Source organism: Cottoperca gobio, chromosome 8 (genome assembly GCF_900634415.1).
Source record: "Cottoperca gobio chromosome 8, fCotGob3.1, whole genome shotgun sequence".
Taxonomy (NCBI): domain Eukaryota; kingdom Metazoa; phylum Chordata; class Actinopteri; order Perciformes; family Bovichtidae; genus Cottoperca; species Cottoperca gobio.
The window spans coordinates 18,426,520-18,454,314 of NC_041362.1; the positions used below are offsets into that span (position 1 = coordinate 18,426,520).

At 41.4% G+C, this 27,795-nt stretch overlaps 1 protein-coding gene across 2 annotated transcripts; it reads left to right on the plus strand.

Annotated features, from left to right (window-relative positions):
* Positions 1 to 254: 254 nt before the first annotated feature.
* tlcd4b (TLC domain containing 4b) lies at positions 255 to 17,842 on the plus strand. Of its 2 annotated transcripts, XM_029437495.1 has the most exons (7): positions 255 to 573; positions 3,630 to 3,782; positions 6,379 to 6,469; positions 10,910 to 10,968; positions 11,886 to 11,980; positions 12,493 to 12,566; positions 12,897 to 17,842. In XM_029437495.1, exons 2-7 carry the CDS (start codon positions 3,740 to 3,742, stop codon positions 13,243 to 13,245), a joined length of 711 nt encoding a protein of 236 aa, XP_029293355.1. In that variant the 5' UTR covers positions 255 to 573; positions 3,630 to 3,739; the 3' UTR covers positions 13,246 to 17,842. The 2 variants fall into 2 exon arrangements, with proteins under 2 accessions (XP_029293355.1, XP_029293356.1); XM_029437496.1 differs by lacking the exon at positions 255 to 573 and having other exon boundaries at positions 3,648 to 6,052.
* The last annotated feature ends 9,953 nt before the right edge of the window (positions 17,843 to 27,795 follow it).

Here is a 27,795-nt window from a genome sequence, read left to right on the forward strand (position 1 = left end):
TATGATGCCTGGAGCAGTATAAAGTGCATTCAAGTTAAACAAAGCAGCATGGTTTGCAGAATGATTAGATGTTATGTTAAATAGTGGTTTGTAGTAAGTTGGCTACAACACGCAAAACCGTTGGTATGGTCCTCTAATTATCCACTATCTATGTTGCTACATATTAACATCATCAATATTACATTATGGCCTTTGTTCCTCGTGGGTGTAGCCTCTGTCTGGGGGGGGCGTGTGCACAAGGGGAGGGTACGTGTCGACGTCATCGGTTGGTCCTAACTGAGAACGCCAAAATAAAACGAGTAAAAACTTTTCTATCCGACTCGTAACCAGTAAAGAAATAAGGCTGTGAGAAAAGCCACTTTCTTCGGGTTGTAATGGTGGTTCGCACTCGGCATTGTTCGCGTAGCAGAGGAGGCTCTTTTTCTCTTTCTGTCCAGGGGTCGCGCTGCAAGAGCAAGCGGGCTGTATCGGTTTAGCCGACTTGCTAGCTAACGTCAAGTTGTAAGAAAGTGGAGAAGACGGCGGCATAACGGGAGTTTATCCGCCTACACAGACCTATGCGACGGATAGCAGGTAACAGAGCACTCCCTACTGCTTCCACCTCGTCAAATATTAAATGTGTTGTGTTTATTTTACACCATTTATATGTGTTTTACCGTACTAACCTAGGTACTGCAACAGCTCTGTGCCTCGTCGGTGGCAGCAACAACAACAGCATACGTAACCTTACCGTTTTAGCCAACAACTTTCCCCCTGAAATGCAGGGGTTGCGTATTATCCGCCGGGCTCGGCTTCTTGTTACAACTCGTTGGACACCTGCCTTGCTTGTGTTGTATAGCTGTGTTTGCGATTGATAATGTGGCCTGTATTTTTATCGGACACGTTGCTCGCCCTTCCCAATAACTGTCTACAAGGCTTCGTATTTGCTACCTCAAAGCATAATGATAATGCATTTATCAAGCAGGGGTCGCCAATTACCGTTACTCTTCACTTTGAATTGTACTAGCCGGTTGCTACTGTGCTATGTGGTGCACAATACTGAGTGGGGAGCTTTTGCTTATCGTAGGAGTCTGTATGCTAACTGGGAACATCTATAGCCGATTGAACGGCAATAATAACCCGTTATTTATCAGTATTCATGTCATGACCCAACCCGCCCGCAGAGATCGGTGAGCCTGGACAAGCTTTGTGCCTTGGAGCTGCTACACACCGAGTCAAACCCACTGGTCTGATGTAGCAATGCGGTAGACGGAGGCCGGTTTAGGTTTCCAAAGGAACAGGGGGAATTGAACCGCTATTATTTATGTTTGGTCGATATGTCACGGGGTCATAGTTTGCTGACAGCAGCAGGATAGTCCGGCGGAACAAGGTCAAACGTGGACGGCAGAGCACCTCTCCTGTGCGGCCTGTCAACCGCAGTGAGGAGGTTCTGTATGCTGCCTCTTCCCATGGGGCAGTGTAAACCAGGTAAAGAAGGCCAATGAATTATTCAGGCACATGCTGCATTATGATCAACGTGGCTCAGTAATGTGCATAGCTGCTGCTGGGGACAATAAGAGGTTCTCAGAGTGATGTGGCTCCTCCAAGAAGAATTGCCCGCCTCAGCTTCCCTGTATAATGGGGACATTGGAAAGCATAATGAAGTAGGAGTAGCACGTCTTACAGCTGCTTTGATTTGTGGGAAACCTGTATTTGAAAGTTATCTTATAGTCTTATCAATTTTGATCGATTTTGAAGTTTATTCTGCCAATGTATCTAAAGCTCAAGTGGAAAATAGCTCTGAAGATTGCCTCTGGTGGCTCTCAGGAAAGCTGTATTCTTCATGGCAGTATTTAAAATGACTGGTTTTGCTTGTGGCACTTTGTCTTGGGATGCTTTGTTTCCTTGTATCTTACAGAACAGTATGTATGCATGACATTGGACATTTTAAAAATAGAACTTAATGTAGGTTGCATGCCTGAAGTGTCATGTGCACTGTCAAGTGACGTGGATTGCTTTGCCAAGAGAAAGCCTTCACAAAATCTATGGCTACATTATATTATGTTTCTACCTTGGTGTCTGGCAGTCGGTAGTAATCTTTACCTTGCTTGTGCAATCCTAATCACCAGCTCTCCTGGTATAAGTGGTTTTAAATTGGTTGCATAATTTCTGTGGTTCAATCCGAATGTCATTGCATTTCTCAGGCCAGAGTCCAGACCAGCGTAGGTACAGTAAGTTGTAACAACAATAGAGGTCATGATGAGGATGTACTTTAGTATCCAGAATGTCCTATGAACATTGTGACCTTTTTTTATCTCTGTTGTTGTTGTTGTTGTTGTTTATGGGCAATTTTGCTGTAATTGCAGTTGTAGGTAGGTGTGATGGTGGGAGCTGAGGAACAAAGCCGGATGATGACTTGTGTCTGCAGCAAAATAGAAAATGGAAATGAGGAACTTTCACATACTGCTTGCAATGTCAGTATATTTCTAGTCCAAGTTGAGGGCTACAATTTGCCCGGACCACTGTACTTGCTCATTATTTTGTTTATCTTGGGAATGAAGCAAGCGAGTCGTTGATGCTCCAGCACGACCCTGAGACATCCGGCGGCTCAGAACAGCTCTTGAACGTTAGCAGCTTGAGAACCAGTACGATTACAGTCAATCTACAACAAACACCAAAATAACTTTCATTTTCTCCACTTTTGTCATTTAACTGAGCCTGGAAAAGATCATTTGAACAAACTGATTTTGCTGCGTTTAATGGTTCTATTTCAGTCCACTGATTGTCTGTGATTTGAAAAGACAGGCTTTTAGTTTGTTGACCTGAGTGAGGGTAAACAAATCTCTTCAGTTTGAGTGTACCCTGTGCATATGCATGTGTTTACAGTCAACTGCTTGCACGCCGTCTACATCCAGGGCCTGTGTTTGTTCGCATTAGTTTAAATTTGTATTGGTTTTCTGGTCTAATACTGAAATCTGTGTCAACAATAAGGACAGATACTAATTGTCTAATAAACGGATGATTTAAACATGGATAAGGTCAAAATGGTAAAATACAGACTAAAATCTTTTTACAGTCTTCCACTGCCTCGGTCTCATGAGTTGAACCTTTGGCTCCATCTGGACAATCCTCTTTTCTTTTCTCACTCAGCCTTTGTTTTCTTCTCAGGGACATCTCACTGTAATCCCGTTGCAAAATATGCATATAAATGGTGACCTTTTATTCTAAATGCTCTGCGATACACCGTATTCACAACACCCAATAACTTTTTTTTGTTCTGTCTTTCTTGCCACTCTCTATTTTTCCCTCTGTTGCCCTTAACTGTAGTGCCTTTCATTTTCTCCTCCCTCTCTATGAACTGCACTGCTTGTCTAAAGCGCTCATGTCACTTGCATTAGACAGCCCACGTCTTGGGCTTAAATTTTTTTCCCTCCTGTCTCTTCCCTTTTCTTCTTTTCTTTGTGGACTGGTTGAACCACACAGGGTGCCCGCTTCACCCTCTCACTGCCACCGCCACCTCAGTTTCTCTTGTGGCGCTGCCCATGATGACTGACAGTCATCGATTGAACCTGTCCATGTGTATCACCCTCTCCGTATCCTGCCCCCCCCCCACCTCTCCCTTCCTGTCTCCTCCTCTGTTGTGTTTTTAGGTGAGTGATGGAGACGAGAGAGTTGACCGTGGTCGCTGGCAGCTTCGTGGGTTTCCAGCTTCTCTTCTCAGTGGTCAGCCCTCGGCTCTCCTCCGTCCTCACACCGGGTTATGGACGGCTGCCTACCACCAAGCTCACCGAGTGGAACTCCAGGTGTGTCACAGAAAACCACAACTTTTTTTATTATGCATCTAACGTGTGAAAGCTCTCGCAGTTGCATCTTGGAACCATGTGGAAACTAAAGCTTTTTATTTTCTATTTGTTTCATTTGCTTTTGTTAAATGCTGTATTAACAGTTTGCCAGTTCAGAACCTGATAACAAACCTTTCACCACAGCGCTCTAAGAAAGGATGTCATGTTTTTATGCATGATTTATTTTTTGCATCACAGTAAAGATAGGGTCCCTCACCACCTTTTTTCTTTTTTAGATATAGTTTGTCATTTTGAGAACACTTAACTGTGAATATTGGCTTCACTTTCACATACAATCATGGAAACTAAGGAATCGTTTGACATTTTTAGAAATACGTGCATTTGCCGAGAGTTAGATGAGAAGATTGATATGTTTATTCATTATGAAGCTACAGCCATCAGCTGGTTAGATTAGTTTACCATAAAGACTGGAGACAGGGGGAACAGCTAGCCTGGCTCTGTCTAAAGATATCAAAATCCACCTTTCAGCTCCTCTGAAGCTCACTTTGTGACAGAGGTAGGGTAGCTGTTTCCCCCCCTGTTTCCAGTCTTAGTACTACGCTAAGCTAACTGGCTATGAGCTCCAGCTTCATATTTAGTATACAGACACAAGAGCAGCATTAATTGTAACATTTAACGAGGAAGCAAATGCGCTTATTTCCCAAAGTGTAAAACAAAAGTATTATCTCTCTGGATCTATGGTTTGTTGTGATGTACAAAAAAACATTAACAGCAATTTAATTATATTCCACTGAAACATTGTTTTAACTCTCAATGGGTGCAAGGGTGCCTCCCATCTCACAAACATTTTGGATATAGTTTTTACCAGTTGTGACAGTAATGTTGAATATGAAGATGCTCTGTGCACATTACAGTTCATTTAGCTGACGCTTTTGTTCAAAGCGACTTACAAAAAGTGCAAACAATCATGAGGATATATCTCGAAACAACAGGAATCTTGCAAGTACATTAACTTCAAGTAGGTGAAATCCTTTAAATGCAGAACAATGGCTTCAAATAAGACAAACCAATGTAAGTGCAACACACAAAGAACAGGATCTTTATTTATTTTATTTTCTCCTGCACTCTTGGTCTCCAGGTGTTGATGCTATTAAGATATCGCTCTTACGATCTCTGAAAATATAGGAAGTCCTTGAATAGAATGTTGTCGTCTTAGATATTAGAGGGGGCAGACTTGAGTGAAATTACACTCACTAGCATGTTGTTGTTGCACTTGACTTTTTAACGCACACACACACTTACATTTTTGACACGCCTCCCTAGAATAGTTTTGTTATATAACCTTGCAATGTCATGGCATCCTGACGGAACTGACCTGTGTTGCCCTGTGTGCAGCTCTGTTAAAGTGGCCCCTAATGTGCCTCTGGCCAACTCATCATCATTCCACACAACTACAGCTGTGCTGTGAATGGCTGGTGGAGCACAGGGACGTTTTTAAGTTTCAAGCAGAAACCTCAGGGGCAATAATTTGTAGTTGCATAACATCTTTCACAGACTCTTGAGTTGTGGGCTGTTTTCTCCCTCCTTTCTTTTTGTCCGTCTCTTCTGCTGTCTCTGATGAGCATTCATTCATACAACTATAGTTTACTTTAGCCTTTCTGTCCTCATTTGAACGTACAGGGTGTATTACCAAATGAATAGTTCAAAACAAGTCAAAGGGCAGGCACTGATGTTTCACTTCAGAGTGGCCTACTGTTGCATAACAGCCAGCTCTCAGTGTGTTAGTGCGATGTTTATGTAACCACGACTTAAGTGCAAGGAGAGGAGGGAGAAAGTATTTCCAAAGAAGTGCAGGGTCGACTTGTTAAAATTGTTGATTTCTTTGTTTCCTTTTTATCTTATGTCTGCTCTCTTCGTTTTAATTGTGCAATGTTTTGGTTTTTACAAATGTATAATTAGAAACCTCTCAATGTGAACACGAGCACCAGAGTGTGTCTGCGTGACTCGTAACATAACCTACACAGACGGCTATATTGACACTTGGTTGTTCCAACTTCCTTTAGCCAAGTTCCTCCAAAGCTTTTCCATTTTTAGACACTTCACTCTGAATCAGCAGTAATAATGGACACGTCCAGTCATACAGTAGCCGATCTGTAGAGCCAGTCTTGGCCTGGGGGCTCAGGACAGCAGCTGCGGCCCGCAGGGCAGGGTTTGCTGAGGGTGTATGGTGACTGTGGAGGAGCTGTGATTCTGGCAGAGGAGAGATAAGGGTAACCACTCCAAAGTTCAGGGTGATACTTTATCAGGCCTGATATAAAATAAGAAAAAGAAGTCATGGACACAGGGGTTAACATAAATGTAATCAATTACGTACTGTATGCAAGCACAATTAACAAGACAGCAGAGACTTAACCCCCACCAAGCTCTGTATTCTGTTATTGTTTTGATTGAGAGTTTCCTAAAAAATCACATATTGTGCAGAAAATCACATATTGCGTGTTTAATGTTAACCCAATAGTTAGGATTCTTGACTGTAAACTCCTACTGGTCTGTCATCATGTTAAATATTTGTATCCTCTTGTTTGTCTGTTCCCAGGTTGGTGTCGACTGTGCACGCTCTGGTTGTGGGGTTGTTCTGTCTGTACATCCTGTGGTTCGATGATGCAGTCAACGCCAATCCCTGTCTGGTAAGAGGAACAGAAAGCTAATTCACATATCAAACATCCAACAACACTGTAACACAACGAAATAAGGCAGGAGGAAGTGTGACATTCAAACAAATACAAACCTCTAAACCCTTTAAAAATTTTTTAAAAAGAAGCAATGATACTGTATTCGCATTGGAAAAGGCAAAAATACACATTATGCCATGTCATTTTGGCAGGCTAAGAAAAGAAAAAAAATGTGTGAAGGCTTCAGGGTTTTTTGTTGAGAAACCTGTCGTCTCACATCTGCCTTTTCAGACCGGCAGCCATGACTAGCTCACAAGGGAAGGGAGGAAACAGATGAAGATGGGAGGTGGGAGGTAGTGAAGGAACATCAGTTAATTCCTTTTTGGAGAGATGAGGATGGTGTTCCCTTCATCAGAATGAAAAAGAGGAGGGGATGGATCTAATGCATCAGTGGAGTCTCCAGAGACTTTTAGATTCAGTGGATTTAGCCTTTGATTATCGTCTTTACTGTCTTCTCTCTGTCTTCCGCTCTCTGCCACTGCTGACATTGTTATTTGCATCAGTGAATCCTGCAAAGTGAGAAATGGTAATTCCCATTTCTTCCTCCTTTCCAATATCTCAATCGGTCTTTGAGCTTTTCGGTCTCTCACTTCTCCCTTAAATTCTTACAACACTCCATCCTTCCTCCTCCGCTTCTTTCTCTCTCCTCCCTCTGTTTCGCTTCCTCTCTGGCTCCCTAGCAGACAGACTAGAATCCCTCCAACAAGGCTCCTTTTCATAGCAAACAACAGCAGCCTAGTGCTCTAGCACCCACCCCCCGCCTCTCTATCTCTCTCTTCATGTGCACCCTCTTCCCCCCCCCCCCACCAAGAGCCTCCTTCTGCCCCTAGCTGTCCGTTGTACCCCACATCTCTGGCTGTCGAATCAATGCAGCACACCTCCCTCGCTCTTATTGTCTGTGTCGGCCCCAGCCAGCATCGCTGATGGAGCGAGAAAATGGGAAGTGGGGGGTGGGTGGTTAAGGGGGAGGATTGGAGACAAAAAAGGGGCTCTCTCCCTCCTCCTGCTACCAATCTTCTTCTGCTGAGTGTTCAGGTGCTTACTATCTTAGCCCTCCTCCCCATGCCTCATTGTCTTTACATATTTTTTGGAACAGGTTGCACTTTTTTCCCCTCTCATAATTTCTGTCAGCTCTCACGAAGAACAAGTGATTCTATGTGTGGAAATATTTTCTTTGTTAGCATAAAACCAGTGTTCCAACTTCAGCCTTGCAGTTTGCTATGACTGTGCATTTCCTCAGCCCTTTCTCAACTTATCCCCTTCAGCCCACCAGCACCTAACCGATCCCCAGCGGTATCCTAATGCCTTAAAGCTCACCTTGTTGCAAAGCAGAGTGGTGCAAGCAATAAGTCTCCAGTCAATCTGATTATATTACAGCACCATTAAGACTTGTCACACAGCAGCATTGTTCTCTCTGCTGCTCTCAACAGTGCATAAATGGCCACATCCAGACTGTTAGAAACCTGCATTGTTTTCAGCTGCAGCTTAGGCTCTTTCATTGTGTTGCTCTGGCTGGCAGCGTGGGCCTTGGCTGTTATCATAATACATTCTTTTTAACAAGCAGCAAGTCTGACCGCCATCGCCCCTGTTGCATTTCTTGATTAGCTTTTCTGGACTTGTCCGTAACATGTGCAAGACAATCCGAGTAGAATGAGGGTTGTGATGAGTTAAGGTCAACCTATGTTTGGATATAATATTTAACCAACACATTTTGCGTGTGTATGTTTGACATTAGCAGTCATGTGTACAATTTGTCAGTGAATAAATGCTACAAGTCCTCAAGATCAAGTCAGGTTCCCGTGTTTTGTTCGCCACCTGTCAACTAAAGTGAAGGGAGTTAGCCCCGAAGTCAGCCACAATCTCGGCTCACTTAAGGTGGACTGACATTTAAGGTGGACTAGCTTTTAACATTGTAGTGACAAGCTGCTCCTTAGAGTTTTGCTGAGCTTTTTTCTTTCTCTTTTTTTTACACAAATACCGTCATATATGCATACCTAGATAAATTGTAAGGATGGTAGAAAGCGCCCAAGCCTTCTACCTAAGAGCTCAAAGACATGTCATACCACTGAGCTTGAAGTCAGAAATCTAACGAATTGTGCATCTGCGCCTCCACATCTCTGTAATAATGGTGCTTATGAAATACTGTGCCTGCCAGTTCTTTTCTGTGTATTTTCATGTTTTCCTCCGCTGGGTTTGTAGACCTGGGTCGTAACAGCAGTCACGTCGCTTTTTGTCCTAAATTTAGCTGCAAGCTGTCATTGGTCACTAAAGCTCCAAATTGGCCACCGGTGCATGGATGTGTCTCACAGTCCAAAGATATTACCATGTTTCTCTCACGGTTGTCAAATTTAGTCTCAGGCAACCCAAAATCACACAGTGAAAAGGACCCTTAAAGCAAAGCAGTCCATAACTGAGATGGGGGGGGAGGCAAGGAATTGTGACAGTCAGAGATAAATGAAGAATATAATACTGTAGGTTCTCTGTAGAAGACTCCTATGACAGGCCTGGACCACTTAAGAAGAACATTAGTGAAGGCGACAAGTTCTCTAACGTGCCACTTAAGAGCACGTACCAGTTCATATGAGTTCATGGGTCGTGCATGAGCCCCTTTGAGTCAGTGCTATTTTCGCACTTCCTGTGTAAAAGGCTCCATATCTCTCTAGGCCAAATTCCAGTCAGTTAACCGTACGTTGCTAGAGGAGCGTGGGTTCACTGTACATTCAATTGAACTGAAGTCACATCACACTGATGTGATTATGATGAAGCCTTTGGACTGTGATTGCAGACTTTCTGACTATCAGATAAGTGGGGTGTTATCCAAGCTTATATTTGCTTGCTGCGTTTCTAAGTGCAGTAGTAAAGTGATACAACTGATCAGTTAACTTGTGAATCAGGCATTAGATTAGATGCAGAGAAAGAAAGGGAACACTTCATTAACAGTGTGACCAAGCTGATGAGAATTATGTCACATGTGCAGACAAATGCAGTGAGTGTTATTTATGCATTCATATGCAGGCCACTCGGTCACAGTGCTCACAGGTAGATGGTGCACTGAACAATATCAGGTGAAATCTGCAGGATACAATTTGACAGTGGTGTGCTCAGGGTCATATGGTGGGTAAGGTGTGTGTGTGTGTGTGTGTGTGTGTGTGCGTGTACTTCTGAATGTGTGTACAGTATGTGTGTTGTGGGGTTGTGTTACACAAGCGGTCAGCCAGTCAGTTGCTATACAATACTAGTGACTGATACCAGGCTCGGATGTCTATTGAAGCACCGACGCCTTCATTGTCACTTTGAACAGATGTTATTTGCAAGGTCACCTAAGTCACCGGAGCGCGTCACTACTAGTAATACTAATACTAGTTTTGAATGTTCATATAGTTTTCACTGCATTTCTGCAAGTCTACTTGCGTTTGCTAATTTTAGTTTAGTTTCAGTTTTTTAGAGAGGGTTAATTTGAGTTTTTATATATTTAATAGTTTGTCAGGACAACGTATAATGTCTCAGAAGTATGTAGCCACATATACATACAACATGCATGGTTAGAGAACTGTAGGAATGGCAATAATGTTTAAAACTTTTGATTTGGGAATCAATTTGAGTCCTTTTTTATTACCGAACGCCGAAGAAACTAACCCACTTTGTTAACTGGCGTTTGATCGAACTACAATATCTAAAGACTAGCCTGCATGTGAACAACAAGAGGGATTCATTGTGAAGCGTTGCAGCACAGCTCCATCTCCTGGATTGTTCAGTCCGCTCCATTTCTGTGGTTCAATTTCACGAGAGTTGATGTCATTTGAAAGAATGGTCTCCTGTTTTTCGATAGCGATATATATTGCAGCTAAAAAAAACTAAGACTGAAAGGAGTTTAAGTTCATTTTTAAAATATTTGTATTAGTTTAGTTTTTATTAAAGGATATCATTTTGATTTAGTTTCAGTTTACAACAATATTTTCGCTGCTTCTTCTAGTTTCTGACTGCGTTTACGATACAAACCCTGATTGTAATATGTTGTTCAAAGACAACAGACTGTTTGTCACATTATACACGCAACATGATACGTCCTCTTCTTTCACAGACCGTGTCAACAGGCTGTTCTTTTTTTAATCAAGACCTAATCATGTATCGCAGTAAGCTCATCAGCGTTGGACAATTATTACACCATCAACCCTGAATGAGCTTTCTACGTGATCCATGGTGACTGCAAGTCTCGTTGCATAAAGTCGTTCGCAAAATTGCATCATGTTCTCTTTACACAATTAGATCATCGATGCGAGGAACAGTGCGAGTGCTTTAGATTGTTCTGGAACGGTGAAGTAGCTTCCCATCCCGGCTTGTTTATCTTGAAATGTTTAAAGCTGTGTTGAAAATGTGTTCTTTGCTGTTCCACAGGGGTGACCCCAGTCTCGTCAAACTAAATGTAGCCATAACCTGTGGTTACCTCCTGTATGGTGAGCTACCTTTTTGTTTGTACTTCTGTTGATCATTTCTTCGAGTGCACAGTCCATGTCAGGCAATGTATACGGTGTGTACACACACACACACACACACACACACACACACACACACACACACACACACACACACACACACACACACACACACACACACAGCAAAGGGACCACAATCTGCAATTACTTTCAACCTGCACTTTCATATGTGAATATACACAATCTTATTTCATACATCAAAGTCCTGTTCATGGAGTATTTAGTCTACCCCTGTATACTTTCCTCAGACTGTTTTTAGAAATTGAAGACTACAGTTTATTTTTTTCAGCCTTAAAGGAATGCTTCACACACACTGATTATTTGTGTATCAAATACCGCCCCCCCCCCCCCCCCCATGGTAACTTCAAGTAGTAAGAAGTAATTGATATACCTGAAGTATTCCTTCAAATGTTTTCGTTATATTTAACTTTTCACCGCTGCAGTTGCTAGTCCTTGAAGTAACTTGATTATTAACAAACACCAATGCATTGCTGGTTTAGATTTAACGCATTGCTGGCTACAAAAGAGCACTTTGATATGTGAATATTTAGATGCATTGATAAAAAAAGAAACTATATTAATGATTTAATGTCAAATGGAACAATATGAGGATAAAGTCCTGTTGATGCAGTATTTTGTCTACTCTGTAGACTTGCCTCAGACTGTTTTTAGAAAGTGAAGGTCATGACCAGAGCCTAGAGCCTAGATTACATACATGTCAGCCTTTTATAAAACATTTAAACCGTTCTTGTGTTTGGATTCTTGTGCTGCTCTTTGCCTTTTTAAAGGTAATTCTGTACATAATCCTCCTCCTAGTCAAACAGACGATTTCATCGTGTTTGCCAGCTTTCTAACCAACCTGTCCCTCTGTCCTCTAGACCTTGTGCTGCTCGCATCTAACTGGAGCACTATGGGGGACGGCTTTTTTGTCTGTCACCACTTGGCGGCGCTGTATGCATATGGATATGTGCTGGTGAGTCGATCACTCTTCAAGACCCACAGTAAATACACTCAGTGGTGGAGGAAGCGTTAGGATCTTATTACTTAAGTAAAAGTACTAACCCCACTATTTACAAACCATTTGTTACAAGTAAACGTCCTGCAGTCAACTAAGAAAATGTACGTTCATTTATAAAAATACTCATGATGTGGCCAAATGGGCTCTTTACTTGTACTATTATGTGATTATTATTATTTTCTTTCTTTATACTGTTGGGTGGTATTATTTACTGCATTGTATTTCATATATTCAGTATAGTTTTTTTTAAATCTTCACGTGCCAAGTAACTGATCAAATAAAGTAGTAGAGTAAACGGTGCAATATTTCCCTCGTAGAAAGTGGCATAAAATACCTCAGAAATGCACTTGAGTTAATACTTAGTTACGTTCCACGACTGTTAAAAAGGCAACTAGAGACACTGGATTGTTGCTATATCACAAATGTATTTGTGTCATTTTGCGTGTCTGTGTGTTTGGTCATTGCAGACACGAGGCGTGCTTCCCTATTTTGCCAACTTCCGGCTCATTTCAGAATTGTCCACACCGTTTGTGAACCAAAGGTGAGTCAGCCTTACGAATCGCTCTACTCGTCAACATATCCCAGGATTCATATCGACCTTCTGTTTTCTTCTTGTCTGTCAGTGCTGTTGAATCTGAAAGTACTACAGTGAAAATTGAAAGTAATAATGTTTAGGACTGATCTTGTTTAAGGCGTGTATTAGTAAAGGGTTGGCAGTACATGTATACAAATGTATTGGTTAAAAATACAATCGGTGTTGGATTGTATTTTGTGAGTCAATAATAAAGGGGGAACAACAAGTTTAATAATATATCACCATATGGCTGATTTATCTTCCACTCTATCATTTCTAATCACCTTCTCCCTGCAGGTGGTTCTTTGAGGCGTTAAAGTACCCCCGCTCACACCGGCTGGTGGTGATAAACGGCGTTGCCATGGCGGTGGTGTTCTTCCTGGTGCGCACCGCCGTCATGCCATCTTACTGGTCCAGTGTATTCATCACCTTCGGCACTGAGGAATTTGAGCGGCTGGGCCTGGCCGCCCAGGTGGCCTGGATCACCTCCTGCATCGCCCTGGATATCTTGAACACTATCTGGATGTATAAGATCGCCCGCGGCTGCTACAAGGTGCTGACCGGGAGAGGAGGACGCAAGGTCAAGGAAGGAGTGGAGAAGGAGGCTTCCTCGGACGGGAAGCACATCAACAACCACAAGGACTGAAGAGACGTAGAGCAGAAGGATATGTAGACACAGACGTGAGCAGGGAGGGAGGCCGGACATCCAGGAACCTCACAGCCTCTCTCTGTTGCTATAGCCTCAGCGTCCCTCTCACCCCCACCCTCCAATGATCTCCTTGCAGTTGGCTAGTGGAACAGGCTGGCGGTCCTCAGGTCCTGACCCTGACACGAGACGAAGAGACTGCTCTTTGACTCCCTCGAGCACCAGCCCTCGCAGCCTCAGGGTTAGCCTGCTTCCGGTCGCAGACGAGGCAGAACTCACAAGCACACTTTTAACTGACTGTCCCTCGTCCCTCTTTCGTACCCTAACCACCATTCAACATCTCCCCCCTCAGTCTCCTCACATGCTCAACTTGAGCCAAAGCCAGTCCTCTGAAGTACCTGCGAAAGACAGGAAAGCATTTAATTTGCACGAGGAATAAAATCACAAAGCCCGACAGAGCTCAGCCCCTTCAGAAGACGACCATCTCTCGCTCTGCTACTGCTCCTGAGCGACTCGGAGGCTTCCTTCGTGTCGTTCATGCTCCGTCCACACTCGAGGAGACGTGGCCGCCTGAGCGACGTACTCTCACATCAGACCCATACAGTGTTTGTGAATCTATAGGGCTCTTGTCTTAAACTCATCAGACCTCACAAAAAGAGACAGAAAAACACCATAATGCCTCTTCTACAGTATCACCTGCTGTGGCCTCCTTGTAAGAAAGTGGCATCTGCCTATCTCACCAGCCATGCCCCTCTGACCCCCTTTACAATTTGGATTATATATTAATAAAAAACTTAAGAATATGCATGCAGGAGAGGGAAAGACACGCTCTCCAACATCCTTTAGCTTCTCATAGGAGGATTTTGCCTTTTCAGTATTCATCGTGTGGGCATCACTGAGCTGTAGTTTCTTTTTCTGTGTACCCTCTGATTTTACACCCTGAAGTCGGGCACGTGTCTGAGTCATATTACATCCATTGCAACCCTCTGCCTCACTGGATAGGGAGCCGCTATCCAGCTTGAACGTTTGGTTTTGTTCTACCTCTCCCCCTGCCTTACAATGACCTCGTCAACCCCGTCATCATTAGTACAGTACCAGTCAAAGGTTTGGACACGCATTCTTATCCTTTTTGTTGTTCTTTCTGCTGTAAAGAGTGATTTTAGCCTTTAAAATGTTATCTGTTGTAATATAACTGATTCAGAGGGACTTCTTCTTCTCTCCTCCAGAGTTTATCCCAGCCAATGCAGTAAAACAGAGCGCCATCACTTTTCTCACCCGACTATGTCGTGTACTTTCTAGAGAAACACCCCCGGAAGTTTTTATACATACTCTTATCTCCTTTTGTTCTCGGTGAATCTGAAAACCTAATTTAGGAAGAGAGTGGGAAAAGTCCACGCGCATGAACACGCTGATGTTGCGTGTGGACTTTTTCCACTCCCTTCCTCAAGTTCGCATAGCGTGCAAACTATACACTGTAATTGATGCCCTTCTAAAACACTGGCACGGTGCTCTCTTTCTTGCAGAATGTCAGCAGTAGGAATGCTAGCAATTATTTTTGTTTTTTTTATTCTAATATCTTAATTACTTTGGATGTACCAATATGTCGCTGTCGAAAGCAATGTGGCAATCCTGCATGTTTTTGTTTTTTTTCTTTATAAACGAAATCACTACAGCGCATGGTAAGATTGACATATTTCTGTGATGCCTTCATGAATAGTCATGATAGATGAATAACATCTAAATATGAATTGCATTAATCTAATGCTTACAAGAGGTTTGTCTTCCAAAACAGTTGATGTTTTTGCCTCTTGGAGCCGACTGAACGCATGTATTTGTTATTTCCTTTCTCCTCCCTGCATGTCTGTACAGTATATACACATACAGTAGCTCTGCATGCTGTATGGTTAACTCGCTAATCATTACCACATTCACTGTATGCTGCTCGGCATTACTGTTTTTTACAAATTCATGAAGTCTTGTCGTTGTACAGTCTGCTGTCATCGGACACTAATGACTACATAGCTGATATCATGACAGACAGAGAAACAAGAGGATGTTTGAAATGTAGCTTTTGTCTCTCTACGAGAAACGTACAAAGGAAAAGCATATTTCCTTTTTGCTTAAAAGGGTGCTCCACCGATTTTAGCATTACACACTAATCCCACCACGGGGGAATCTCAATGAACAAGTATCACATTTGATACAGCAGAACCAGATATCCATCCAAATGTACTGCATCATTCAACTAAAGCAAATGAATGAAACAAAAGAAAGCTGTTAATTAATACATCTTTCCATCCACTCCTGTTTAGGAGTTGTTGCAACCAAAGAAGGTGCATCAAACTGACATAATTAAAAGAGCGCATTGTTCAAACCTCCAAACAATCGAAACATGACATTTGTGTTTGTTTCATGTGTTAACGTGAGGAAGGTCACTCTCTTCATCGCTCAACGCACATCTGATGGTTTCTTTGCCACTATCTTTAAATTCTTCAGTGAAGCGGAAACGCCAGTGGACTTTTAATTCACGTTTTCCAATGTACGGCACTTTCTTTTAAATTTTTACCACCGAAGCCAAGCGTAAAAAACGTTTTCGTAATATTTTGAGGTTTTTCTTTTTTTTTTCATGCACAACTTTAAAATTAACATTAAAACAGGTGGATAAAAAAACACTTGTCTTTTTATTCCACGCATTCTTTTTCCTTGTCAAAACCTGGTGCCTACATCACCCACAATGCAACACAACGACTGAGGGTTCAGTTAAGAGATTCAGGTCTGCTCATAGCGGCTAATTTAGTGGGCTGTAGCCTCTTGTTCTTTATTCTGGTGTCGTACTTCCAGACGTGTAAACAGACTGGAGTGTAGAATTGGTGGAGTTCCTTCTTAGGTCTTTGCATCTCAGTTGGACAGATAATTGGAATAGTCTGAGAATGTGGCGGTGCTGTCACTGTGGAACTATAAAGCACACTCCCTGTGGAGCAATGACTCGGCGACCTCCTGTCTTTCTGTCTGTCACCACAGAGGAGGGGCTACAGTATCTTGTGCCTTTACACACACGGTGGATGTGATGCAGCCAGGTTTGGATTAGCATGACTTTCTAATGTAATGCCCTGTGATTATCTCCCTCTGTATTCCACATGTATACTCTTTGTATATATTTTTATAATCTGCCTGCACAATGATTAATCCGGCCAAGTATTATAATCCAAAACTGATCCCTCTCGGGGAGTTTTGTGTTGATTTTCGTGCTCTCCTGAATACAGGGGTATGTCTCTATGAATGTTGTGATAGTTATTTAGTGGCATTAAGATGAGCTCACTGTCCCAGGTGATCAGAATGGAAACTATATTTTTTTGACAGAAGCTCTTTAAGATTATACAGGTAGTTGACGGGAAGGCTAACATCTCATTTCTCCGGCCTCCTAAACTCAAAGCTGTGAATAGTTGCGAAAGAAAACTGTAATATTGAAACTATGATAATTAGACTACACTGTGGGAGATTCCCTAAAAGCTGGCTGAGCCGTGATGCTGGTACACTTCTTCTTCTTCTTCTTCTTCTTCTTCTTCTTCTTGTAGCAGCATCTCGTGCTTTTGGTTGCTTTGAGTTTAGACTGCTCTGACGCAGGGCTCGTGCACAAAGTAAAAACTACATACATGAGAAGTGCAGTGGCTGTCTATGTACTGGAGAGTTTTTGTATTTGTCAGGGTTTTCTACAGAATATATTTCAAGACCTGATGTTTGTGCTGTATGTCACACCCTGGGGATGTTTGAGAAATGAACAGAATGAGTTAATGATTGATGAATTTGATGAGGCTGCTATTGTAAGGCCATGATCTGTGTTGTATCAGGTTAGAACAACCACATTGCCTTTGTTTCTTTGGGGAGGCCAACATTCATTATATAATGTAATGAATATATTTAAAGATGTATATTATAAAGGTATATACAAATCTGTATATATCTGTGATCAAGTATTGAAACCAGATGCACACTGTACTAATTAAACCTGTTTTGGTCATATTTTTGTGTTTTCAATTGGATGGCAAAATGGCTTTTCTTTTTTAGGTACATTAAAACAGAGCTGCATCAGAATCTGGTACTTTAAACTGTAACACTCTGCCGGTCTTCTCAACGTCACACATGGTACTTAGGCAACTATTATTTTTGATGTTAAGTTTGATCCTATATGTACAATGAAATATGATGGATTGAATTTCAGTGTCATGAGGATGACGACATTTGTATAATGAGTAAGAATGACTGGACAAAATGAAGACAAACTGATAACACTTTTTTTTTTCCTTTTCAAAGACTTGCCAGTGTGGCTCGTGTTGTTTCCCCTCTTTGTCTGTTTTTAGTGCGTCTTTTAATGCAATGCAATTTCTTGTTTTGATCCGTCTTTGTTTTCTGGAGATTTTAATGTGAAACAGCCTACACTACACTACACACAGGCCTGCGGGTCGTCTGAGCATCACTCTGTGACTCGGACTGTCATCGTCAACAATGACCACCACTAATGATCATGTAATTGTAGTGCTGAAAGCTGAGATTTACTTGAAAGTGTTGCTCTTCAATAAAGTTGAAGACCAAGAGAAAATATTTGCCTGATTATTTTTATTTTGACAAAATTTGTCAAATTTCCCCTTCAAATGTCTAAAAACGACTAGACCTATGTTAGGTGTTTTGAGTTGTGTACTTACATCCCAAATGTTTCCAACAGTTTTCCAAGACTGAGAAATCCAGAATTTAATTTGAGGTAATTTAGTGTAATGGCGACGTGTCATCATTCTGAAATGGGTCATAAATGGACTTTATCCAGTTTTGAGCCACTTTTTAACAATATACTTTTTAGACATTGGTCTTTTTCAACTATATGTTTTAACCTGATGAAGGATTTTAGTCGTCGCAAGTCTGGATCTGAAGTTATCAGAGAGACGAGCAAAGCAAACTAGAGCAGTTAGCTCGTAGCCTCTCCGTGGTGATTGTTAACGTGATACTGCTTCATTCAGTGTTTTCTACCGGTTCTAATCACCTGGTCTGCTTTCTTTGGAGAGGAGATCTGCGGATAATTCGACTGAAAGATGAAGCTGAGCTGACTGCAATGATGGTGAAGACATCTCCCATGATCCCACACTGCTTTGTGACGCCACCAAACTGTCCTTTGTTATTGTTTTGAGAGAGAGATCCCTAGTGGCAGACTATTACATATTGTGCATTTAAATGTTTATTCTTACCAAGCCAACCTCAGTTTACTTTTTACTTCCCCCCCCCCCAATTCAGCAGTTTCCTTGGTTTGTGAACAATGATGTCAGTGTAAATCATCCAGACGGCAGCATACTGAACTGGTCCAGTACTGATAGTTGGCAGCGCTGCTCCATGTTTTTCTTTCCTTCGAATTATGCGAGATATTCAAATAAAAAGCAAAGGTGAAGCGCAGACTGACATTAAAATGAGATGAAAGGGTGGAACGAGAAGGATTAGAAGGAATGAGAGATGTGAAGGAGCGTGGAAAAGTGAGAGATTTAAAGGGGGCGGGGGTCTGACTCTGAGCCACAGTAGGTCTGTGATTGAAACCATCTCGTGTGTGTGTGTGTGTGTGTGTGTGTGTGTGTGCACCAATCGGTCAAGGGGCTTGGTCAGAGACCGTGCCTCAAGAGCTTTACCAAACATGGTCACATAACAGAGTCTGAATGAAAAGTTCCTCTCACTACTACAGCACACATAGTGTGGACTTGCTGTCTCGACTTCACTCGCAGGATGAATATCATCACCTGCGTGTCGTGTAGATACAGAAACACACCTGCGTGTTACAAAAACACACCGTCTGTCGTCACTTGATTCGACACAATTTCTACGGCATTACAAACACAAAGGAGCATGTGCAGGATACAGATACAGCCACAGCCGCTCGTGTGTTTGTAAGACATTTTAACTTAATGAATTCATGTGTATGAAAGTCTCCTCTTTCCCTCCCATATCTCTGTGTGCCTTGAGCAATATTGAGCAAGTTATAGTTATGTAAAAAATAAATAGATTTGTAGGGATATGCCTATTTCAGGAGGAATTTCTGCTGAAGACCTTTCCCAGACATGGGGAAACAAAAACACACCGAAAAATCAACATTCCAATCCAGACTTTGGAGAAGCTATAAACGGAGTCGATTTTACAAGGTACTTAAAGCCTTGGCAGGAGTTGTTCGTAATGACTTTCTAAACCAGTTTGTTAACAAGCAGCACCTAACTGTTACCACCTTTCTCAGCCGAAGATGTCATCAGCCTGTCCCAGCCGGTGAGTAAGGGCCAAGGATCAGACGTGTGAAAACACCTGAACGCTTGGACAGTTCCTGTTTCGTGCTGCATTACCACTCGTCAGGTGGCACAAGGTAGAGGGATGAGTGACATGTAAAACCTCTTAAGATAGTTCTAACTAGAAAAGGCTAAATTACATTGTGCTCTGCTGAAAAACACTGTTGAAACATTTTTAACAGAAAACAGTTGAGGTGTCAGGCAAAATACTTTTAGCGAAAGAAATTGAATTAACATTTAAAATCCCAAAAGGTATACATTGAGATTGTAAAATCTTACAAGTACCTGGGTGTTCAACTAAACAATAAACTGGACTGGTCAGATAACTCTGCTGCTCTGTTCAAGAAGGGATAGAGCAGCTTTATTGGCTGAGGAGACTGAGGTCTTTTGGAGTGCAAGGGGCTCCTTAAGACCTTCTTTGACTCTGTGGTGACAGCAGCTATGTTTTATGGAGTGGTCTGCTGGGGCAGCAGCATCTCGGCTGCTGACAGGAAGAGACTGAACAGACTGGTGAAGAAAGCCAGCTCTGTCGTGGGGAGCCCACTGGACACTGGAGGTGGTGGGAGACAGGAGAATGACAGCCAAGCTGTCCTCTCTATTGGACAACATGTCCCCCCCCCCCTCCAGGACACTTTGTCAGCACTGTGCAGCTCCCTCAGTGACGGGCTGCTTCACTCGTGGTGTCTCACGGAGAGATACTGTAGGTCCTTTCTTCCTGCAGCGGTCAGACTGTACAATCACCACGGCCCCTGGTAGACCACCACACCAAGAACACACTATTCCACCACTGTTGTCCAACTATCAATGCCTTGTGCAATATTCACTTTTTATTCACTTTTTATAACTTTAGCTGTCAAGTGCAATATTCTCTTTTATAACTTTTGCAATTACACTGTCATGTGCAACTGTACTTATATTATATTACTGTTACTGTATTTGTATTCTATTTAATTGTGTACTCTCTTTGCTGTAACAATGTAAATTTCCCCGTCGTGGGACATTAAAGGATTTCTGATTCTGATTCTTTAACTTTGGTATTATTTGGGATGCTAATTTTGGCATGCGAAACAAGTAGCAAAGTAGTGGTAGGGACGTCGTGTCGTGGTAGGAACCAATGTTGTGGAATGGACGTCATGGTTGGGACACCGTGGTACGGACATGTCAATCACAAGGTAGTTTGGTTTGTCGTCTATTTTACTCTAAATGGGACTATGGTTTATAAAATGAACATCATGCTGTATTGGAGAAGACTTGAAAGTAGCGATTGAGACCATAAACTCATTCGAAAAATGTTTAATGAGGTAATAAATCAAGTGAGAAGTAAATAATTTTCTCATAGACTTCTATACAATCTGACTTCTTTTTGCAACCAGTGGAGCTGCACCCTGCTGGCCAATAGAAATAATGCAGGTTTAAAATACTTCAGTGCAAGTTCAAGCTTTAGTAAAGTGTAAGCGCTGAATGAATGACTGATCAGTTGAAGTGAAAGAGTTGAAGCTTCAGTTGAAGGACTGAAAGGAGTTGAAATTGCAGTAGAAGTATAGGCGCTAAATTGGGCTGGAAGTGTCAGCTTGGATATCTTTAAATAAATCAGTTCCAACACAAATGTATGAACTAACAAAACTGTCAGTTGAAGTGTCAGCTAAACTGGGAGCAGTGAAAGCAGTTGAAGTAAATTGTGTATGAACAGTGAAAGTTGTAGTAGCCATCAGAGCTGAGGATGTTTCATTTAATTCAACCTTTTGTTGAAAAGAAGATGTGATTGAAGTGTCATTTTAAGTGTAAGATTGAAGGGAGTTGAGTAGTGTTCACTGAAGGATAAATGTAGTAAAAAGATTAACAGACTGAATCACTGAAAGCAGATGAGTTGTCAATTGCAGAGTAAAATACGAATGCAGTTGAAATGTCCAGTTGATGAGTGAGTGTTGTGGGGTTGAAATATTAGTTGATATGTAAATTGTGTAACAGTGGGAGTTTTGTGAGTTATTAGAGCTGAAGAAGTTTCATTTCATTCAACCTTTTGTTGAGAGGAGACCTGACACTGGAAAGGGTTTGAAGTGTCATTTGAAGTGGCAGCATTGACCAGATGAAAGTTTTGCTATTCAACTCGCGTGAAAAATTTACAAGATGCTGTGTCGCGAAAGCCTCTCAGTGTAGAGATGCTCCTGAAGTCACTGAAGTTGTTGTTGCCATCTGTCATCAATAATAAACATCTTAGATGTGGGTGAGTTTAAATGACACGGTTTGTAGATATCTATGTGAATAAACAATAACGTCGCAGCTGTATTTATGCCTAAATTACATGACGTTATTTTGTGTGTTGATGAAGCGGCTACAATGTTAGCATAGCACTGGTCGATCCAAACCCCATTCAGAAAACAAGCATTTTAAAAGTTGTTTGCTTGTCATCTTGCGAACACGGCTGACAAAGCATGAATTCTGACTTTTTACAAATCTGCATCATGATGTTGTTATTTCGGCATTCTTTTATTGCAATTAAATCACATCAAAATCTGTGTATTTTAACACGAATAAGTAACGCAAAGCAAAATCACTTCACATTTGCTGGGAACACAGCATTTAGAATTGAATTTAAGATGTAAGTTAGTGAAGTTTGAAGAAGAAACTTCAAACGTGAAATCACTAAAGGCAAGCACACTAACCTGTGACTGACTAGGTTTTATTTGAGGCTTTGGGTTTAATTGACCAAATCCAGGTTTGTTTGAAGCTTCCTGTCCCACTGAAGCGACAGGTTGGAATTATGATTCCATGAACTCAGGCTTCAGAACTCCTCTGAGCTGCGTAGGATCTTGAGGACTTCTACCATAAATAGCCAGACGGAGTGGAGTGAGGAGAGGGGTCGGCGGTTGGAGGGGGGAAATGGCTTACTGTAGAAATGGGCTTCTGAGTTTCTGAAACAGCACTTATCTCCCTCTCTATCTCCCCCCCTCCTTCCCTTTCTGTGTTACTGCATCTTTCTTCCTAAACAGTTTTAGACCTTGAAATTGCATGACTCATGCTTCCGTCACACCACGCATCTCTATATTCAAGCTGGATCTCTCCTGCCATCCAAGATGTTTCTCCAAAGGCTTCTGCTGATGTACACTCTGAAATACTTTATCTAAAATGTGCCATGGTGTGTGTTCCAGTCCCATTAGTAATAAGAAACGACCAATCATCCAACCCTTCACCTGGATTGCTTACGATCTTGCCATCCCAACTAAGCTCTTAAAAAACATACTCTCATAAAACACCAGCAGATATGTAAAGTAAAAGATTATTCTAAATACAAAGCACATTATCACAAACTTTCTTCATCCAGTCGATAAAAAGGTGACACATTTATAGTCTTTTCCTTAAACGAGGCCTCTTTACTCATCAGCTACCATCCGTATGACATTTTGCAACACAATACATGTACCCAGAAGTAGCCTATTAGCCAGAGTGTCGGATGAACTCATAGCTATTGTAAACAGTGAAGCCCACCACGCAGTAAATATGTGACTGTAGGCGCTTACTTTTACTGTGAGGGATTCCTCTTTCACAAGACATTACATCTCTAACCCTCTTAGGCCCTTCCCTTCTCCCATCATGCCCAAATAAAGTGTCCAAATTCCATGTGTGTGCTTCTTCTTCTCTCTGTGAAATGTTTATAAGACCCTCGGTTAGTGTGTGTGTGTGTGTGTGTGTGTGTGAGAGAGAGAGAGAGAGAGAGAGAGAGAGAGAGAGAGAGAGAGAGAGAGAGAGAGAGAGAGAGAGAGAGAGAGGGAATGCGACTGTGCATAATTGAGCATTACTTTGTGCTTGTGCAGATTTTCTATGCAGAATTCAATATTCCAACAGGCTGTTTATGGTGATCTTGTTTCATCTTAGAAACACTACAGATCACAATAATAATAATATGAGGCAGAAGCACGGGCCAAGCGAGAACCAAATACATTTTGGAGCAGATCAAAATCACTTTTCACTTTTGTGAAGATTTAGTGATAGAGCATTTGGCCTTGACGGAGGTCTGTGCTCTCTGAGTACCCTAAATATTTCTGGTAAAAAAAAAAGTTTTATCTAAAATGATCTAAATCCATCTTCAAATCCTACCATCTGTAATTACAGAATGTAAAAGTACACTTCAACTTATGTGCTTACTTATTATTGAAACTTCAGCTGCTGAACTGTCCCTGTTCCTTCAGCTTCACCGGAAAGTTTCATTGCTTTCAACACTTGATCATTGCAGTGCTTTTATCTCTTGGACAGTTCAACTGCTTTCAGTACTCACACTCCAACTGACAGTTCAACTGCGTTTAGCCTTTACACATTAACTGACAGTTCAACTAATTCAGCTAACATTAGACTGTCACCCCTTACCATACCAACAGTGCATACACTTGAACTATCTCTGGTTTCAGCTGCCGTGCCTTTGCTCTGACGGCCGTTATTCCGAAACTCCAATAGAAAAATGTTCAATTGAACCAAAAGCATCATTGCCCGGAAGACTGTTATCCCAAAAACAAATGGCCATTGTTTCAAAGGTCCATTGTCCTGAAAACACACGCTCAGCATGTCCTGCCCTACTCTGTCTCTGATTGGCTTACCCTGATATTCTTACCCTCACCCTAACTAATCTCACCCCTCGTGCCTTAACCTAGCCAACCCCATCAGCGAATTGTAGGCATAAATAATATTGCCGTCATTATGTCTGATTATTAGCCATGTGTGCTTCTGTTTTGCTTCCATGAGAGTGAGTATTTTCTGATCAATGGACCTTTGGAACAATTGACATTTGTTCTCGGGATAACAGGGTTTTGGACGATTCGGAGCAATTGGCATCCCCCTGGTTCCGTCCTAAAAGTTACGTTCCCATTCAACTACACGCATTTTCTCCCCGAATACAGAAGCCGTTTTACGTTGTGAATCAAAACAAAACAAACACTTACTTGGTCAGGTTTCTTAAGTATAAGTATGTTCGTTACATAACTTCATTTACATACGTACGTTAAATGAAGTCAACATTTAGTTTCACATGGGACACAAACAGCGGTCTCCTGGGTGATAGTGTGTGTCTGATCCATCCATTCACCCCGACCTACTCACTATGTGGATTTACATATACATATAAAAAGGTATTTGTGATACGTCAAAAACAAACAAGATCCGGGAGTAAAATACGTTTCCCTCAAAACATAAATGACAATGTGGCTTTGTTGAAATTGTATTGGACGTCATTTTTAGGACACCAGGCTGCTCAGTAATCAACCTACTGGCCCGTTAACACAGGATCAACATATCATATATCAGATCTGTTCGTGGATAACACCTTGAACATCTTGCAGTTAGACCCACTACTCACACATTATCAGATGAATCCATCATGCTGCATATTCTTCTGTAGGATCAATATTAACCAGGTAACTCCTGAAACTGAAGTATAAAAGGTATAAAAGGGCATGTGATGTATTGTTTTATTCTTCAGTCAGCTGGCAGTTTGGTGAAACATCACAGCTACAGTGTGAACATATTGTTGTGGTCAGTGAAAGTCTCTCTTGCAGACCATTGCTCTTCAGAAATTACTCTCAGCTGTGTGTATGTATAAACCCTCTACTGATTGATTGAAGCCCTTTGCATTGTTGCTGGGTAACAGTGTATGTCCAGTAATCTTGCACTCTTTCATACATCTGTACTGTAACTCAGCTGCATGTGTCCCTCTGTCACCCATCCCTGGCCTTTCCACAACGTTCCTCTCCGGCTCCATCGGCATGCCTGCCATGTGTCTGGTCTGGACACACACACAGAAGATGAAGCAGAGGGTGAATCATGCTATCCGTGGAGCCGCCTCCTCTGTCTCTCCGCTCCAGACCCCCTGATTCTGCTGCATTCCTTTCCTTGTCATCCGCCTGCCTATGGGGGATAGAGAAGTAACACAGTGGAGTAAAAGAGGAAAACCACCTCACTGTTCCCAGAGTGACGTCAGGCGCTCTACAGTAGCTTCCACGGACAGTCAAACAAATGTCAAATATGCTGCGTCAGTCCCACAGCGGTGAATGGAGGATTTATATATATATATATATATATATATATATATATATATATGTATATATATATATATACATATACATATATATATATATATATATATATATATATATATATATATATATATATATATATATACATACACTGTATATTTCTGGTTACAATAATATAAAAGCAAAGACATTTAATGGAATATTTCTTATTTTTAAGTAAGAGCAATGGGTTTGCCAGGATGTTCACACTAAAACAATCTAGATTGATAAATAGTTCTACAGGTAAAAGGAAAAATATGTATTTTTGATTTTGGAGTGAACTATTCCTTTAAAGAGACAACATTATCCTTGTGAAATTACAGTACATTTGTTGGACATTGGTTGGCTGATGAATTCTAAAATGATACATTAAAGATACTGAGTACCTGTAGTATAGAACATGGAGCTTTTGACCGTATCCCACAATCTTCTTCAGCAGATTTAGTTTGCCCAGTTGTCGTTGAATTGTAGATGTTGAAATTTCCATTTGTCTGAGCATTTTACGGACATCACGTCCATGTTGGCGAAAAAGTAGAGAAATTATCATTTGATACGATCAAGAGCTCTGAAGCGGCTTTTAAATGGACCTCGTAGTCAGGTTTAGTTGTTGCTGCTGCTGTTTCCAAGTCAACAAAAAACTGTCAACATGGGCAACTCCATCTGCTGGGGAAGATCATGGGATCTTGTCATAGAAAGTTCACCAATAGCTACAAAATGGACCCTGTGGTGAGATTGTTTTGTCAACAATCTAACATTGTGATTTCCCACAATTTGAACAATCTCTCAGCCTTGATTAACCCATGACTAGCTTGTAAAATGTGTCCAGAAGCCGGTAGAGAAAGCTGATATGTAAAAAGCAATCTGCCATTTCAGGTGGAGTGAAAATGCATTATCAGCACATTTCAGACATGCACAGTTAAAAAACAACCTCATGTAAATATTAGCGTTTAGGAAAACGCAATACAAATAAATATAGCCTATGTTTTTAATATATATTTTTAACCATACTAGTGGATATATGAACTATTGGATGGATTGCCATTTGACATGCAACAAAGGCCACATGGCTGGAAGTTAACTTGGGAGTTTGCAGTTATATGGCATGAATTGTGACCACTTGGCTACCAAGGCGCGGCAAGTTTTTTTTGTGCCACCAAAGTTTTAATTCCTTCAGATAAATGGAAGGTATTGGCACCAAGTGTTGAACAGACATGGTTCAGTTCCGACATGGTTCATGGTTCCCAGATGATACATCCCACTGTTTGTTAGTGATCTACTCCACAATAAGGTTGTTTGGTTTTGAGTAAAATATCTTGACAACTATTTAATAAATTGCTTTGAATTGTCCAAGATATATAATAATAGAGTAAGTTCTAAGAAATGGAGGTAATGCACATGCAATGTTTGACTAAAAAATGCTAACTAAACACATTAGCAAATGTAAGGTGATTCAAAGTTATTAAAAAGTAAAAACAGTGCAAGAATAATGATTGATATGGATATTATAAAATACAGATTAAAGATAAATATATGAACAAATACAGATTGTGCATTGGGCTAACATAGCCAGTAACCTAACTTAGAGTCCAGTTTTTTTTTACATATTCTTTATCATTATAATATTCCTAGTTTAACTCTTACGTTTTTATTGTAATATTTAAATGAATCATCACATTATATAATGTGTAGTGAAATCCAATGAGGACGGTGTTTGTTATTTATCATGAAATGCATTTTGAGGCCATGACAGATACAGACCGAAATACAGCTGAACATGACAATGACATAACTTTAGCAGAGTGCACGTGAACACTAGTGAAAAGCATCCCTGACAGGCCGGAGAGAAGGTGGAAACACTGATTAAATCTAATACCCGAGCGATGGCATCATTCTCCCCCCGATGAGGAGGCTGCGCCCGGATTGGACGGCAGCCCCGGCCAATCACAAGAGCACACACATGGGAAGAGTTTAAAAAAGATTCAGAAAAGTGTCGGAAAGTTGTCGAAAAGCTTCACGAGCAGGTCCGAGCACAACTGCGACGAATAACTAATATTTAAAAATAAATACCCACGGATTTGTTCGGGACTTCTCTGTGTGTTCCCCCTTTCCTCGGACAGAGAGCTGTAACCTGCTTCTCATTTTTTAAAGCTCTCCTCAGCTCTACTGTAAATAGACAAAACGACAGA